Below are 15,526 nucleotides of genomic sequence, written 5' to 3'. Positions count from 1 at the left end.
AAGTTTACTGTCATTATGCGGCGTTCAGGTACCAAGCCAATAGAATGCAGTCACCTGAAGTGCAAAACACGAGTGTGCTTACAGATACGCAAGTAGACATGAGGACCACAACATCATGTATTCACTCCTGTTCACAGTGGAAAGCAAAATACATGGATGCAGATGTGTTTGGTATTCGGTCTGTCTCAGGTAGCACAGCTCGTTGTACACCTGCTTGTTCACCCTATCACACCTTTTTAAAATCTAAATCTCCTTGTCATTGTCCTGTCTCAGTGATTTGTTTATCAGAGCAGTTCCTCCGAGCCTCTAAAGTGGAAGGCTGAGTGCTTGTGTCTCTTTATCTGGCTCACCTCCAGCTAAATCCCCTAAGCGGGAAAGTGCTTCTCCAGGGAAAATATGGATAGAGTCTCTGAGATGATCTCAGAGTTTGTGTTAAAATAGTTTGTTTGAGAAGGTTTGCAAGTTCTGATTGAAAAGGATTCATTTTGTCAAAGCTTCCTCCCACCTAAGAACCTGAACGTCCCACAACTGCTCAGATTTAAAGCTGCGGTGCAGCACCTTTGTCCTCATCATCAGAGTCAATTCAGACGAGGAGCTGTCGACCTGTGCTTGCATCATCGGCTCCGCTGTGACCCACTCAGTCGTTACTGTGGCTATAAATGATGGATCTCCTGTCTCACACCCAACAAAGTGACTTATCGTAGTGTCGCAGTTTGATCCGTTTGGTCTGATGATATTTGGAGAGTAAAGAAGAGCTGCAGGGTTGGCGCTATCTGCTTTTTCATCCCATCAAACCCTCCTACGTTTTTACTGAGGATGGCGGTTGATGGTGGTTGGTTGGAGGTTTTATGGGTTACCTGGCGTGTTAATTTGCACAGAGCAGACTGCACCAGACAGGATGCCCCCACATGAACTGAATAGTGGATCCAGTCATTCTTCAAAGTAAAACGGCACACGCAGACTCACGACAGACAAAGGAGGCCACAGTGCAGCAGGGTTGAGTCTGAAAGACCATGGCAGTGCGCCATCGTGCTGCCGCTCCTTCACTTGGAATCGGTTGAGGTGGTTTGGGCATCTGGTGAGGACGCCTCATGGACGCCGTTTTGCGGGCATGTCTGACCAGGAGGAGGCCTCGGGGCCAACCCAGGACACGCTGGAGGGATTATATCTCTCAGCTGGCCTTGGAACGCCTCAGGATTCCCCAGGAAGAGCTGGTGGAAGTGGCTGGGGAGAGGACAGTCAGGGCTTCCTTGCTGAGGCTGCTGCCCCCGCGACCTGGACCAACCGGATAAGAGGAGGACGATGAAGATGACATTCCTTCACTGTTGTTTTTTAGATGTTAGAACATTGGAAAATATTCTGTATGAACGACCTTCGATACGTACGTCAAGTCAGGTTTATTTGTGCGTCACCAAACCCCAACCAAAGTTCTGTCCTGACTCTGTCCAAGTAGAGCAGGTCCAGCACCTCCCTCCTTCAATGAACCTCCACCCAACAATTCTCCATCAGCAGCACATCCTGCAACAGCAGCCACCAGAACCTTCCTTTACCAGGCAGGAATGGGTGTGTGACCATCCATCCATCCATTCTCTACCTCTTACCCTGTTAAGAGTGGTGGGGGTGGAGCCTATCCCAGCAGCCCTCAGGTGAAAGGCGGGGCTCACCCTGGACGGGTCACCAGTTGATAAAGTTCCTCTTCTCCTTATTGTGACCGAGGCTCCTCCCTTGTTGAAATGGTTTCATTTTCAGGCAAGTGTTGATTGTGAGAATATGAATGTGAGGACAGGATGAATGGGTGAATAAGATGGCAGCTAACAGAAAATGAATGGACACTGACGTTTAGAGCTCTATGTCACTCATGTCAGTTGTTTCAGTTCATTTGTTCCACAGTTCATGTCTACCCTTCATCACTGTCCACATGGCTTTATTTAAAAATCATTTGTTGGTCATAAGAAATGCAATTTATGAATTTTTACTCATATGGAGCTAAGTTTTACTTTAAAATCCCGAAAAACTTCTTTTGCTTAAGAGTCAAATGACATTTTCATGTCATATTTCACAACATATTTTTGTGTAGAGAAGAAAGGCATGATGGAGTTGCTGACACAAAATGGTAGCTGCCAGTCTTAACAGTCCACCAGTCCTACCAGTCTACCAGTCCACCAGTTCTAACAGTCTACCAGTCCACAAGTTCTATTAGTCCACCAGTCCTACCAGTCTACCAGTCCACCAGTTCTACCAGTCCACCAGTTCTAACAGTCTACCAGTCCACAAGTTCTACCAGTCTACTAGTCTACCAGTCCACCAGTCCACCAGTCCACCAGTTCTACCAGTTCAACCAGTCCACCAGTTCTACCAGTTGACTTGCTGTAACTAACTAGCAGGTTTATCCTATGAAATGCAGCTCATTTTCTGAGGGAGAAACCAAACCCTACTGAGTAGGTTGGTCCCTACTTGTCTGACATTGGTAGCTTCCTGATGTGCGGCGCTGTGTCTAATATGCAATTAGCCTACTTAGTCATGTCTAGCTGGGTTTAAATGTGGCCCATAGAATAATGAATAGATAGGAAATAAGCACCCTTCATCCATAGATCCTCACTGGAGGACCCAATGACATTTCACGCTGTGAATTCTGATCAGACTCATCAGTGGGCTAAATCCAGATGACGTGTGTGTGTGTGTGTGTGTGTGTGTGTGTGAGAGCGCTGGTGGTGAACTGACAGGAAGGAAAAAGCATGTTGCTAATAAAGTGCTTGTTGAAGAATGTATCTGAGGATAAAGTTCTATGTGGCGATATCTTTTATTGCACATCTTGTGGTGTATAACTGATTAATTAGGAGATCCGTCTCTACCTCCAAGAAATACTTCTGTTGGCTAAGTTTCCTGTTGTGAGTAATTAGGGGCCGGCCACTCTATCTCCCTTCCTCCACCCCCCCTCCTGTCTTCCATCCTTTCTTCCTTCCCTGAGAAAATCAGTAAACCCACACATGAACTGTACCCAACGATGCACAGAGGTCCCGCCCTGGCTGGCTCAGGAGACAAATGCTCCTGTTGATGGCGCGACAGCGACCGTCTGAACAGTGAAATGTTGACATTTTATAACAAATCAGTTGTTTGTGCTCCACCTTTGTAACCTTCCCTAAAATGTTCTTCAAGTGAGACAAAACTTTCTCGTACTTTGAGCTGGGAGCAAGTGTCACTAATTTTCTCCCAAACTGTAACATTTATTCAAGCTGCCCCGCCCCCATCCCCAGAACCTCCTCCGACATGAATGATGCAGCCAGGGCTTTGTTTTATTAAAAACTGAGCCCACGGTGCATTCAATATTCTGCAAATTCTCACTGAATAAATTGGTTTGTGAAATAAATCCTGATGTTGATTTCATGTTTGTGTTAAAAATGTCCTGAAAAAATGTGTAATAAATCAGCACGTTGGCTTCGTTTGAGGAGTGGAGCCTCTGAGTGAGCCTGTGCCCTCTGCCGCAGGTCCCATGCAGTGTCACTTGAAGGTTTGATCCTGACTTTTCTCATTTGTCCTTCTCTTCTTCCTCCCTCTTCCTCAAAATGTCTGATCTGGTCATCGTACATGCTTGAATCATCTCTGCACAGCAAATTTAATTTTCAGAGCAGTGAGTATGTGAATGTATAATACACCAAAAATAATCTCTCAGTCTAGGAGATCCTGGCCAGTCAGGCCTGGTTCCTTAAGAGTATATTCAGTATTCCCAGAATGTTGACCAGCCAAGCATTCTTGAGTCCGTAGTCCTCAGTCTTTCTCTCTGAGCCGGCCCTCTCAGGCCAGCCAGAAGGCAGGTTTAAAGGGTTGCATTTTCTTCCCCTCCTAGTTTGCCATTTGTGACAACAGGGTTATGATTGTGATGAAAACCGTTTTATTCCCGGTGTGCCCTCTGGGTTCAGTCTGGTCTCACCTGAGCTCCAGTCCTCATGTGACTCATGGACAGTGTCACCTATGTTTTTTGCCGTGTGGTGTTGTGACTCGGCGGTCGTCTCCTTGGCTCACCATCTGTCTGTTGTTAAAGTATCGTTTGCTGGCTCCAACACAAACCCGTTAACTTCTGTTGTGCCATGCTGCTGCCCCTGGGCAAGTTTTCCATCTTGATTGTTCTTCTGATCAACCGATGTGTGACGCTCCCAGATTTCTTGAATGGCTTTGGTTTTTCATTGGGACTAAACTCAAAATACTCCCAAACAAGTGCAAGACCGCAACTGGCGTTTTGATTCATGTTACAGGAAGGAACTGCATCGCCTATGGGAGTGATGGACAAGCAGTGCTGCTGTTTTCTGGAAATGTAATTTTATCTTTCTCTTTTCCTTTGACTCATGTTAGACGAAGCGCCTGAAGCGACAGGAGCTGTTTGCCAGAGAGGGGCTGACATGGCAGAAGATCAGCTGCTTCTTCTCCGATCATCAGGAGGAGCAAACGGCCAGTCAGGACCTGAAGAGCCTCCTGCTGACTGCCAAACAGATCGGTAATGAACTCCTCAGCATGGCCTCCATTGTCATTCCTTTCAGGCTCATAGTTCAATCTTCATATTTGTACTGTAAAGGCAGCAACGTATGGATAGTGACAGAAGTAGATCACCTCTCTCTCTCTGAACAGCTTTCAGATGGCAACACCACGGATGTGTGAAAAGTAAACGATATGAAAATGTAAAAAAAATCGCCTGTGAATAAGATGTGTCGAATCTCTTCATACCAACACGGATGGGAATTTGTGATATTCCGGCACATATTCACTAATAGAGTCACATGACTCGCACCAGGCCAGTCCTCAGGGAAAAAGATGAACTCTGCCTTTCATTAAAGAGGAGCCCCCACACAGCTGCACGTCTTGATGTGCCGTTGCAACGGTGTGGAGTTGAGTTAATTGGTGGCTCACATTGAGGAGAATCACCACCAGCTGCTGTGTGACGTACATGTCCTTATTTGGATATCATTCCTTCAGCTGGAGGGCGTTCCCAAAAGATTGACTACCGACAGGACTGATAAAGCTGACTCAAAAGACTTGTCTTTTGTCCCCATTCATAGGGTTGTCAAGAAATGAATGAGAAATGAGAAATGCAAAGAAAAGAAGTGCAATCTCCGAAGTGTATCCGTGCATCTCCCATCTCTGTGCAGACTCTGGGAAACACACACGCACACACAGAATTCTCGAGAGGAGAGAGAATATTATTCATATATGAATCATTCATACATTGTCTCAGTGCTCTGTCATAAACTGCTAAAACATGATAATGTGTTCACGTCAGTTAAAAGCAAACGTGGGTGTTTAAACAGTTGATTGCTGCATTCATGTTTGGGAGGCGGAGCAACAGCAGCATCCCGTTGACCTGGATCAGTGTCTGGCAGACTCGACGGGTTCTTCCTTGCTGCTGTTGTGACGGGACATGATTGGTTGGCGTTTTTTACTTGCTGAGTGAAACTCAGTAAAACTGACCCCACCCTGGTCCTCAACCCAGGCTGACCATGGGTAAGGGTACCCCAAGGGTACCAAACGTACTCACGGACCACATTGCTGAAGAACCAGGCTTGTTGGCGTGGTAACCAGAGTTTATATTTAATTGTGGTAATAGCGATCTGTCACACCACCTCTTCCTTGGGAAGCATGTCCCTGCGCTTCACGCATACACGCTTCCCTCATGCAAACCCCCCATACCCAGAGTGCCCAACACAATAGTGTGAAACAATGCAACGAGGCAGCAAGACTTAAAAAGCCGTCAGTGAGGGTTCTTCTGTTTCCTTCTTCCTTCTGTCTGTGATCGCACCTCCAGCATCACACCTCTGCCACTAGTCAGCTAATTCTGTTTTCAGAGCTGCTAAAAGTTTTGATTAAAAAACTGGAGCATCGCCTTTTTAAAATCACCAAAAAGTTGACCAAGCTCCGAATTTGCTGCGTTCACAAGTAGTTCAGTCGACGGTCAGAAATGTGTTGGTCCTTAAAGCATTTAGTGGTTTATAAACCAGCAGGGTATTTAGAAATGTGTTCTCTGGTAGACTGGAAGCCAGTGTGAAGGCCAGAGAACTGGTGTGATGCGGCCCACTTTCTTGGTGTTGGTGAGGACTCGAGCAGCTGCAGCAGTCTGATGGACCTTTTAGAGAGACGCCATTCTAGCAGTCGGGCCTGCTGAGGAGAAATGCAGGGATGCTGCTGAGACCTGAGTGTTTCATCCTTGATATGTTTTTAAGGTGACAGCAGGCTGACTTTGTAATTGTCATCATGTGGCTGTCAGTTTCAGGTCTGAGTCCATCCCTGCACCCTGGCTGGGTCTCTGGTTTTCAACATTACGGACTGAAGCTGGATGCTGACTTTTATTCTCTCCACTTTGGCACCAAAAACAGTCACCACAGCTTTGTGTCTGTTTAACGGAAGAAAATTCTGGGACATGCAGTCATTGATTTGATCAATGCAGGTGCTTTGTTTTTTTAACAGGACCCTAATCCTCTGGTGATTTAGTGATATTAATGGTAACTTATTTTGTCGCCTTCCATAATCTGAACTAGTGGATCAATGTAGATGTAAAATAGATGAGGCCTCCAAATGGAGCCTTGGGGAACTCCACATGAAAGTTTTGTTTGGTCAGATGTGCAGTTACCTACAGACACAAAGTAATCCCTGCCCTTGAAGAGCCAAACCAGTTTAGAGCTGTGCTAGAAAATCCCATCCAGTTTTCCAGCTAGTCGGGTAGTATGTTGTGGTCGACTGTGCCAAAATTTTCCACTGTCTGTGTTCAAGTGGATGTCATGACACACCTTAACAAGAGCAGCCTCAGTGCTGTGGTGTGGTCCAAAACCTGACTGGAAGACATCAGAACAGCCGCTCAGTGCCAAGGAGTCATTCAGCTGCTGAAACACAGCTTCTTCAGGGCTGTTACCTAAAAGTGGAAGGGTTATATGGGCCAATAATTTTTCATTACACACTTGTCCAGGTTATTCTTTTTCAATATTGGCTTGATAACTGCAGTTTTCAAGGCCTGTGGGAAAACACCTTCGAGAAGAGACGTGTTTACAATCTGTATCAGATCGGAGGCCATGACGTAAGGGACTTTTTTTGAAGAAGCCCGTTGGCAGGATATCAGGACAGCAGGACGAGCACTTCAGGTGTTGCATGATGTCCTCCGGTTTTTAGTGGTTAATTGGATTAAACTGTGCCATGGCGTTGAACTGGTTTTAGGTGAACGTGTCTATCCTGAATTTGACTGGCTCGCTGACTGCTTGTCTAATTTTCTCAATTTTGTTTTTTAAAAAGGAAGCAAATTCATTGCAGGTCCTGGTAGACAGCAGTTCAGGAGCAACTGAGCAACTGATGCAGGAGGAGTTATGAGCACCAAGAGATATCCAGGGAGAACTTGGCTTGTTTACCCGTTAGCCAGCACTGAGTCCTCCTGATTTCAGCTGGCCTTGCTGGCACTCATGAGAGCTGCATTAGCATGTTGTTGGCCTTTGCTTGGAGTCAGTGGTAGACTTGTGGCATTCCTGATAGTACATTCTCATCCACATCCACAGTTTTGGCTTCAAGCACAGCAATCGTGTCACCTGTGGAGAGGAGAGGCATTGTGCTGCTAATTAGCCAACTATTCCAGAAACTGGAATAGAAGCTAGTGCTGCTGCTTGGCCGCCATAATGGGGTACTGAAGAGGGTGTAAAAATTTAGAAGAATTACAGTAGACCTCCTTTAACCAGAAGAAAATACGGACCCAGGAATTAATATGCACCTGGGATCAGCTGCCTGTGACTAGTTAGAAGAGTAACAGAAAAGCTGTGTTATGTCAGCAAACCAGTGCCGGCAGTGGAGCAGGACGGCTCTTGACTGTAAGCTACGGATCTTTCTGAAGTGCTACTCACGTCTGTGTGGCTGTACTGTTAGCTTTAGCTTCCCACTCCAGGCTGCTGATTCTTGCTATGACAACGGTCTTCTTTGGAAAGTCAATGCGAATTGCAACACCTCGTGGTAGAATTCTGGTGTTACCGAGACCAAGTGAACGAAGGAGGGTGGAGTGATGGAAATGCTTTATTTGTAGTCAAAACAACGTTTATATAAGAGAGAGCTGTGATGCGGAGCATATCCTACATCCCAGAGACCCCGATGAGTGGTTTCACATGACCATGAGATGATGAGCAAATCACAGTTGACAATGCTTCAATAGAAGTGCTGCCGAGTGCGGACAGGAAGTAATCATGATGTAAAGACCAAGATTATCTGTGTCTCCCTATGTGATGCAGAGCAACACCATCTCCAGGGAGCGTGTGATCTCGCATCGGAAGAAACCATGTTTGCACCACAGCACGGCACAGAAAGTCTGTGCAAACTCCAAATATGATCAGGCTTCACCTCCCTCCCTCCCTCTCTCGCTCACACACACAGGCATGCTCACACACACACACACATGCTCACACACACAGGCATGCTCACACACACACACACACATGCTCACACACACACACACATGCTCACACACACACACACATGCTCACACACACAGGCATGCTCACACACACACACACATGCTCACACACACAGGCATGCTCACACACACACACACATGCTCACACACACAGGCATGCTCACACACACACACACACATGCTCACACACACACACACATGCTCACACACACACACACATGCTCACACACACAGGCATGCTCACACACACACACACATGCTCACACACACAGGCATGCTCACACACACACACACATGCTCACACACACAGGCATGCTCACACACACACATGCTCATACACGCTCACACACACAGGCATGCTCACACACACACACACATGCTCACACACACAGGCATGCTCACACACACACATGCTCATACACGCTCACACACACAGGCATGCTCACGCACGCTCACACACACAGGCATGCTCACACACACAGGCATGCTCACACACATGCTCACACATACACATGCTCACACACAGGCATGCTCACACACACACACACACACAAACAATACAACGGGGTACGATTTTTAAAGTTGGAATACTGTAGTACCTCTGTAGTACCAATAGACAGCATTACTGCTACTCCAACTACCATGGAAGATTTGGCTCAAGCAGATTTCATCAGTAAGCTACACAAGCGTTACTCATCCACACGCCATTAAATCATTGATTTCGTTTGTAGTCGTTTTAGTGGGTTGGATTTAATTTGTTTAATTACATTATGGAATTAAGCAATTAAAAAATGATACAATCTAAAACATATAGTTCCTCATCAGAAATGTATTTTTGAGGTTTGGTTTTACTTCTTTTGATTTGGCAAGTTGAATTCCAAGTCCTCTAGGATGTCAGTCATACGTGGGTATAAACACCGCTCATGGCGCGTTTCCCTGTGGCGTAAAACCTGACTGGACACAAAGTTCACTGCATGTCGCCTCAAGAGCTCGGTCGTGTTGAATCTTACGCTGTGAACCCTGTACAAGTCATTGAATAAATAAGTGATGAAGCCAATCAGTTAGTTAGCCACAGCCTCAACTGCAAGGGGCTGGTAAACCAGTTAATTAACAGCTGTTGATTAAAGGTCCGTTTACACATGCAGACCGAGGTCACAGTTCCTGTGGAGCTGGCTTCAGTTTACCACCAAGTGAAATCAGCATGTTTGTCTTCCTGGTACTGCAAAGTACTTCCATGTTAAAATCAGAGTATTATATTTCCTCTTCGCTTTGGACTAAAACTGAGATCTGGCTCTGCTAAACATGTCATTGATGCTCCGGTTCCATTCAGACTGCACGCTGCAAGGCCACAGAAGCCTCTAGCTCATTGGTTTTAGCCTGGACCTTTGACTTCGTACACTCCATTTCCTGTGTCGTGGCTGACTAGAGCTCAGACGTACTTTCCCAACATAAAATTGATTACAAATTTAAGATAGACGACAAAAGCAAGAGTAGTTGTTCACAACAGACTGTGCAAAAGGACTCTGCAAGGACAAAGACTGCGGGGGTAATTGATAAAGGCCAGTGTAAGCCTGGCAGACAGCCAGCTGGTTCACCGGTTCTGCTCCTACTGCATGAGAAGGAAAACACTGGCAGGGACGGAGGTCTGAAGTGAGCTCCTTGAAGCAACAGGTACAGAAAATGGATGCATATTTGAGCCTTTTCAAGGAGACCCACCAGCCTCGACTCAAACTCCCTGAGCATTAATCCAGCCATCTGATACAAATACCACAACTTTCCCTCTTTGCCTGGGAACTTTGTCGTTCAGCCTAGAGCATGAAAAGACGACTGGTGACACGACTGATGTGAAATAACCTGGGAAGACAGAGGCTCGACCGACTCAGTCACAGCGCCACTGGGCTACTTTCTGTATCCTGAATGCCAAGGTCAACATTTTGAACAGAGGACACACACCTGTCCTCTGTTCAACGAGGCAGCGCGTAGGAGCTGGTAACCATGTGACTGAACTGAGCAGGGTTGAGTTGGTAACCATGTGACTGAACTGAGCAGGGTTGAGTTGGTAACCCTGGCAGCACTTTGATCCACCATGGTGAGCTTTGGTGCTCAGGCCCTGCTTGAGCTGAACAGACCCGTGTGTGTGTGTGTGTGTGTGCGTGTGTGTGTGTGCGTGCGTGCGTGCGCGTACATGTGCATGAGTGTGTTTGTGTGTACATGTGCATGAGCACTTGTGTATGTGTGTGCATGAGTGTGTGTTTGTGCATGTGTATGTATGTGTGCTTGTGTATTTGTGTATGTGTGCCTGTGTGTGTATGTGTGTACATGTGCATGAGCGTGTGTGTATGCGTGTGCATGAGTGTGTGTGTGCATGTGCATGGGCATTTGTATATGAGTGCATTAGCGTGCGTGTGTGTTTGTGCATGAGTGTGTGTGTATACATGTGTGTGAGCATTTGTGTATGCGTGTGCATGAGCGTGCGTGTGTGTGTCTGTGCATGAGTGTGTGTTTGTGTATTCATGTGCATGAGTGTGTGTTTGTGTATGCGTGTGCATGAGCGTGCGTGTGTGTCTGTGCATGAGTGTGTGTTTGTGTATGTGTGTACATGTGCATGAGCGTGTGTGTATGCGTGTGCATGAGCGTGTGTGTGTGTGTCTGTGCATGAATGTGTGTTTGTGTATGCGTGTGCATGAGCGTGCGTGTTTGTGTCCGGCATGAGTGTGTGTTTGTTTATTCGTGTGCATGAGTGTGTGTTTGTGTATGCGTGTGTATGCGTGTGCATGAGCGTGCGTGTGTGTGTCTGTGCATGAGTGTGTGTTTGTGTATGTGTGTACATGTGCATGAGCGTGTGTGTGTGTGTGTGTGTGAATGTGTGCATTTCTTCCTACCAATACAAGTGTTCCTGCTGACAGTTGACAGCTTGTCTACAAAGCAGACACACAAAATGGAATATGGCATTATTTTGTGATGACAGCCGGGTTTTGCCCGCCAACACCACAGAGTGTTAAAGATAATTTAACGTACACAGCACGAAGGACTCAACACGTCTGACTTGGCAAAGCATGTCCAAGTTATACGTAGGAGGGCGTCCTGCCCTCAAATACACGTCAACCGCAATTACAACCCTTTATTTTGGCTCTGTATTTTAGCCAAGTGTCCATTCTGTGCATTGCCAAACGCAGATGCATAACAATCACATTGAACTGAAAATCATTTTATAGGGAATTTGCCATTACCTTGAATTGATGATCAACATTATTACAGATTGAACTGTTCATCATTTCAGCTTTAGATGAATTTCCAATACGTTTGTGCTGCCCTGTCTGGTTCTGTCACGCAAATGGAGATTCTTGTGTGTTGGTTCAGTGTCGTCTTGCTGTCGTGGGCCACGGTGGCCAACTGAGGACAACTGAAATGAGCTCTTATGCATGATCAATATTTATGTTTTAGACAATTTTTATTTGATTTAATTGACAGAGTATTTCAAGAGAAATGTTCCAATTATGTTAATCAGAGCTTTTGAAGTCAATACAGAGGTTCAGGTTCAAGTGGCAGCTTGCAGGACAAGCTGAACCTGCGCAGCACACAGGTACCTCGTACACGGGGCTGCAACGAGTCCTCCAGTCACTCCGGCCATTCCATTACTAAAATTCCTCGAGGCAAACTCGTTTAAATCTGAACCGTACTTCGTTTTACACGTCAGGGTGGGAGCTGAATTCCGTATCAATCAGCTGAATTATTTAAGACCAGAGCATTGATGAGCTTAAGTTTTGATATAATTTATGATCACATGGCGGCAGCCTCCCTGTGTCAATGCAGTTCCTCCACACACACACACACACACACACACACACACACACCAGCAGGAGGGTTTATAGTCTACTTTATCTTTGTTGTTAACTTGTTGTTAATGACGGAGTGTATTAAAACTCAGGAAACGACCGTGGTGGTGAACGACATCATCGACACCACCCAGGTGTTCTTATAAGAGTAAACGGCTACGTGAGGAGGTCTTTACGTCAAACAGGAGAGTCTGGGTCTCTGTCAGACCTCCTCAGAGCAGCGACAGGTGAGGAGGAGAGGAGGGCCGACTGATCGCTCATCAATCGCCAACGCCGTCGTCCTCTCAGACTGATGAAAAAAATCAAAATGTCTAAACCTGAGTGTCCGCCCACATCAAGCGTGTGTGTGAAACCCTGCAGTGTAGCATCCTGCTGTCTGTCATGAGTGGGCAGAGACAGAGAGCGTCGTGTCTAGAAGGGAACCCGGGACCCCCAAGATGGAGAGTTTGTATTTGGGAATATTCTCAGTCATCCAGGTCATCGTAATTCTCAAGGAAGGATCCAACGAGGCACCTGGAGGTTGAGTCCAGTTGCCTCGTTGGATCCTTCCTTGAGAATGGAGAGTTTGATTACTGTGGTAGAAACAACGACACAAATCTCACGAGACTTGAGCAAATGAAGAGTTTCCTCCTAGAGGACGGAGGAAGGAGCGCATCTCCAGGACTAGAAACTGGTGCGGGGCCGTGTCTCACTGAGGCAGGCCGCCATGATAAAAGACAATTTACTGAGCCAGAGTCACTGGAGCACTGATCCCAGACCTGTTGGCATGGAAAAAGAACTCAGGTCCTTGACGGAAGTAGAGCATGAATACCACAACGTAGAAATACCTCATGACTATGAAACATCTTTCATGTAACTGTTCCCTCTTTTTGAAAAGTCATCATTGTTATTGCTTTGTTGTACTTTAGTGGCTCTCTTATCGGTGCTTCGGTTCCTAAACACAGACGCACAAACTCATGAGAGGAGAAGAAGGTGGTGTGTTGGTGAACCGATCCCATGTAGGACCCTGTTAGTACTTCAGTAACAAGTAAAGTAAAAACAGTCCAAGTAAAGGTACTTTTCTGAGTACTTTTACTTTAGCAGTTCATTCTTGTCCATGGAAGAGACTTGTGTTGTTTCCTCGTCTGTAGAGTACCGTCGCTCTTAAATGAAGCAAAGTCATATAATCGAAGAAGTTTCAGAATTTGCAGCACCTCTCATCTGATTACCTGATTAATAGCCAGGATGATCGATAGATTACTGATTACTAACAGGGTCCACAGCTGCAGGTCTACTTGCACATTTAATGCTCTGACCTGGTTGACCTGTTCACACTGGAACTGCCTGCCGCAGGTTTTAAACCTCTTGTCCTTGGACGCTGTGTGTGAACAGAAGGGTGAACTCTCTTCTTTCAACAAGAGAATCAGTCTCATTGAAAATTCCCTCCAAATGGAAACGTACGACTCCCCGGACTGAGGCTGTGTTTGCTCTCCTCCCACCATGCAACTCCTGTGAAAGACTGCACGAAATTTCATGTTGTTTTTTCTACTCACGCTGATGTATTATTTCCCTTCTCATTCAACAGTCAAGAGGAACAGTATTTATTTTCATGCTCGCCAACGCTTTAAGTGTTGAACCTGCCCTCACAAAGTGTGACTGGATCCTAATAAAACACTGCTGTTAAGCACACTCTGAGGACGTGGGGATGATGAAAGCAGCCATTCTCCTCTCTTACTTGCAATAACAAGTCCGATGCTTTTAGAAAAATTTAATTGGTTAAAATTCTTTTCATCTGTTTTCTCTTTCCTCTGCCTCTCCAACCTTCTCCACTCTGTTCTCCTACCTCTGTGACATTCCTTCTTCTAATTGGAATGTCACTCTGTATTCCTTTTTGTGCACATCTGCATGAATTGTTTGAAATATTATTTAAATGCAGTTTATGGACTTTAAACAGCTCATCCTTTGGTTTTGCTAGAAATTAGCCTCCAAGGTTTTCTATCAGACAAGCTTGCTGGCAGAAGGGTGGAACCATTTGGTCCAGTCCAAACGAGCACATGTGCATCCGAGTAAACAAGTCAGCAGGTGCAGGATAGAGAGTGATGCAGGAGAAACCTTTGTTTATCCGCTTGTAGTTTTAAATGCTCCCAAAGTGAATTTTTATTAAGTATAAATGTTTAATTGAATAAGAGAACTATGTGGTAGGCTAGCAGTGAACATGATCAGGATAGTAAAAGGGAGAGAAACTACATGCACTTTTAAACAACAAAAAGAGTGTTTAAAAATTCATACGTTGTATCAGGGGCTACACCAGGCAGCAGAGCAGTAAACACTAAGCTGCCATTAGGCTTCAAAGTGGAGAAATCAACCCTGTGTGAATCCAGGATTCTGCACATGCAGGGCAACTGACGATATCTGTGGCAATGCTGGAGAAACAGCAGGGGGGAACTAAATGTTCTGCTTAAATTCAAGCTTGGATTAAAAAATGGCTTTTTGACCGAGTTCAGATCCTTGGTCACAAGGCTCACCTGTTCTGCAATATGTGCCAAAAATGATCGAATTTTACATCAACATTGTTTTGGTTTCTTCTAGGGCTGTAATCTCCCAGTCGACTGGTCGATTTATTAGTCGGTGCGTTCTGGCTCGACCAAAATTCTGATTGGTCGATTTTTTGCCACGTTAATTTCATCAGGAGGAAAGTACCAAGTGCTGATGCGGGTGTTTTCAAAGCACCCCTGTTTCTCAGATAACAATCTATCTTTTACTATTTTGGACTCTCCCGACCCGCTAGAGACAGACAGACTGAAGAGGACTAGAAGGCCCACGTCTGGTGGTTTGATGAATGTCTATTTAGTGTTGAGGGTTTCATTCCAAGTCAGTCCTCGTCCCCCACGTCAAAGACGTCTGCAGCGTGGCAGCATTTCATGAAAACAGATTATGGGAAAAAAGTCGAATGCAAAGTTTGCCAACACCAGTTTTGTAAAAAATAATTGTTGTATTCCGAATGAAAATGGATCACTCATCATTTTCATTGTTTGGAGAAAATCTTTCCCTCTGTTGTTTGCCGTGTCTCCTGAGGTCTTTAGACCTACCAGACCTGGAGTGAGCGCTAACTGCTGCTAGCTGCTAAACCGGGACTGAGTACAGCCACCAAGTCTTGCTGACAGGGAGTCCAGCCAAGGTGTTTCACGTTTCCTGATGGTCTGATAGCTGCAACTGTGCTCTTGGACCAATAACTTGGTTAGCTGAAGAGCTAGCATTAACAGCCCTATCAGCTGACTTAGCCTGAGGT

General features: G+C 45.7%; 1 protein-coding gene across 5 annotated transcripts in view; it reads left to right on the top strand.

Annotated features, from left to right (window-relative positions):
* ascc3 (activating signal cointegrator 1 complex subunit 3) overlaps window positions 1–15,526 on the top strand; it is a 137,093-nt gene that overhangs the window by 2,228 nt on the left and 119,339 nt on the right. For all 5 annotated transcript variants that reach the window (XM_086219317.1, XM_086219314.1, XM_086219315.1 and 2 more), the window contains exon 3: window positions 4,348–4,489. In XM_086219317.1, the coding sequence (XP_086075443.1) occupies window positions 4,348–4,489 (142 nt within the window). The remainder of the gene's footprint in view (window positions 1–4,347; window positions 4,490–15,526) is intronic.

This window comes from Aulostomus chinensis, chromosome 11 (assembly GCF_037954235.1).
Source record: "Aulostomus chinensis isolate RoL2024-O1b breed Wild chromosome 11, RoL_Achi_v1.0, whole genome shotgun sequence".
Taxonomy (NCBI): domain Eukaryota; kingdom Metazoa; phylum Chordata; class Actinopteri; order Syngnathiformes; family Aulostomidae; genus Aulostomus; species Aulostomus chinensis.
This window is presented reverse-complemented; position numbering and strand designations above follow the sequence as displayed.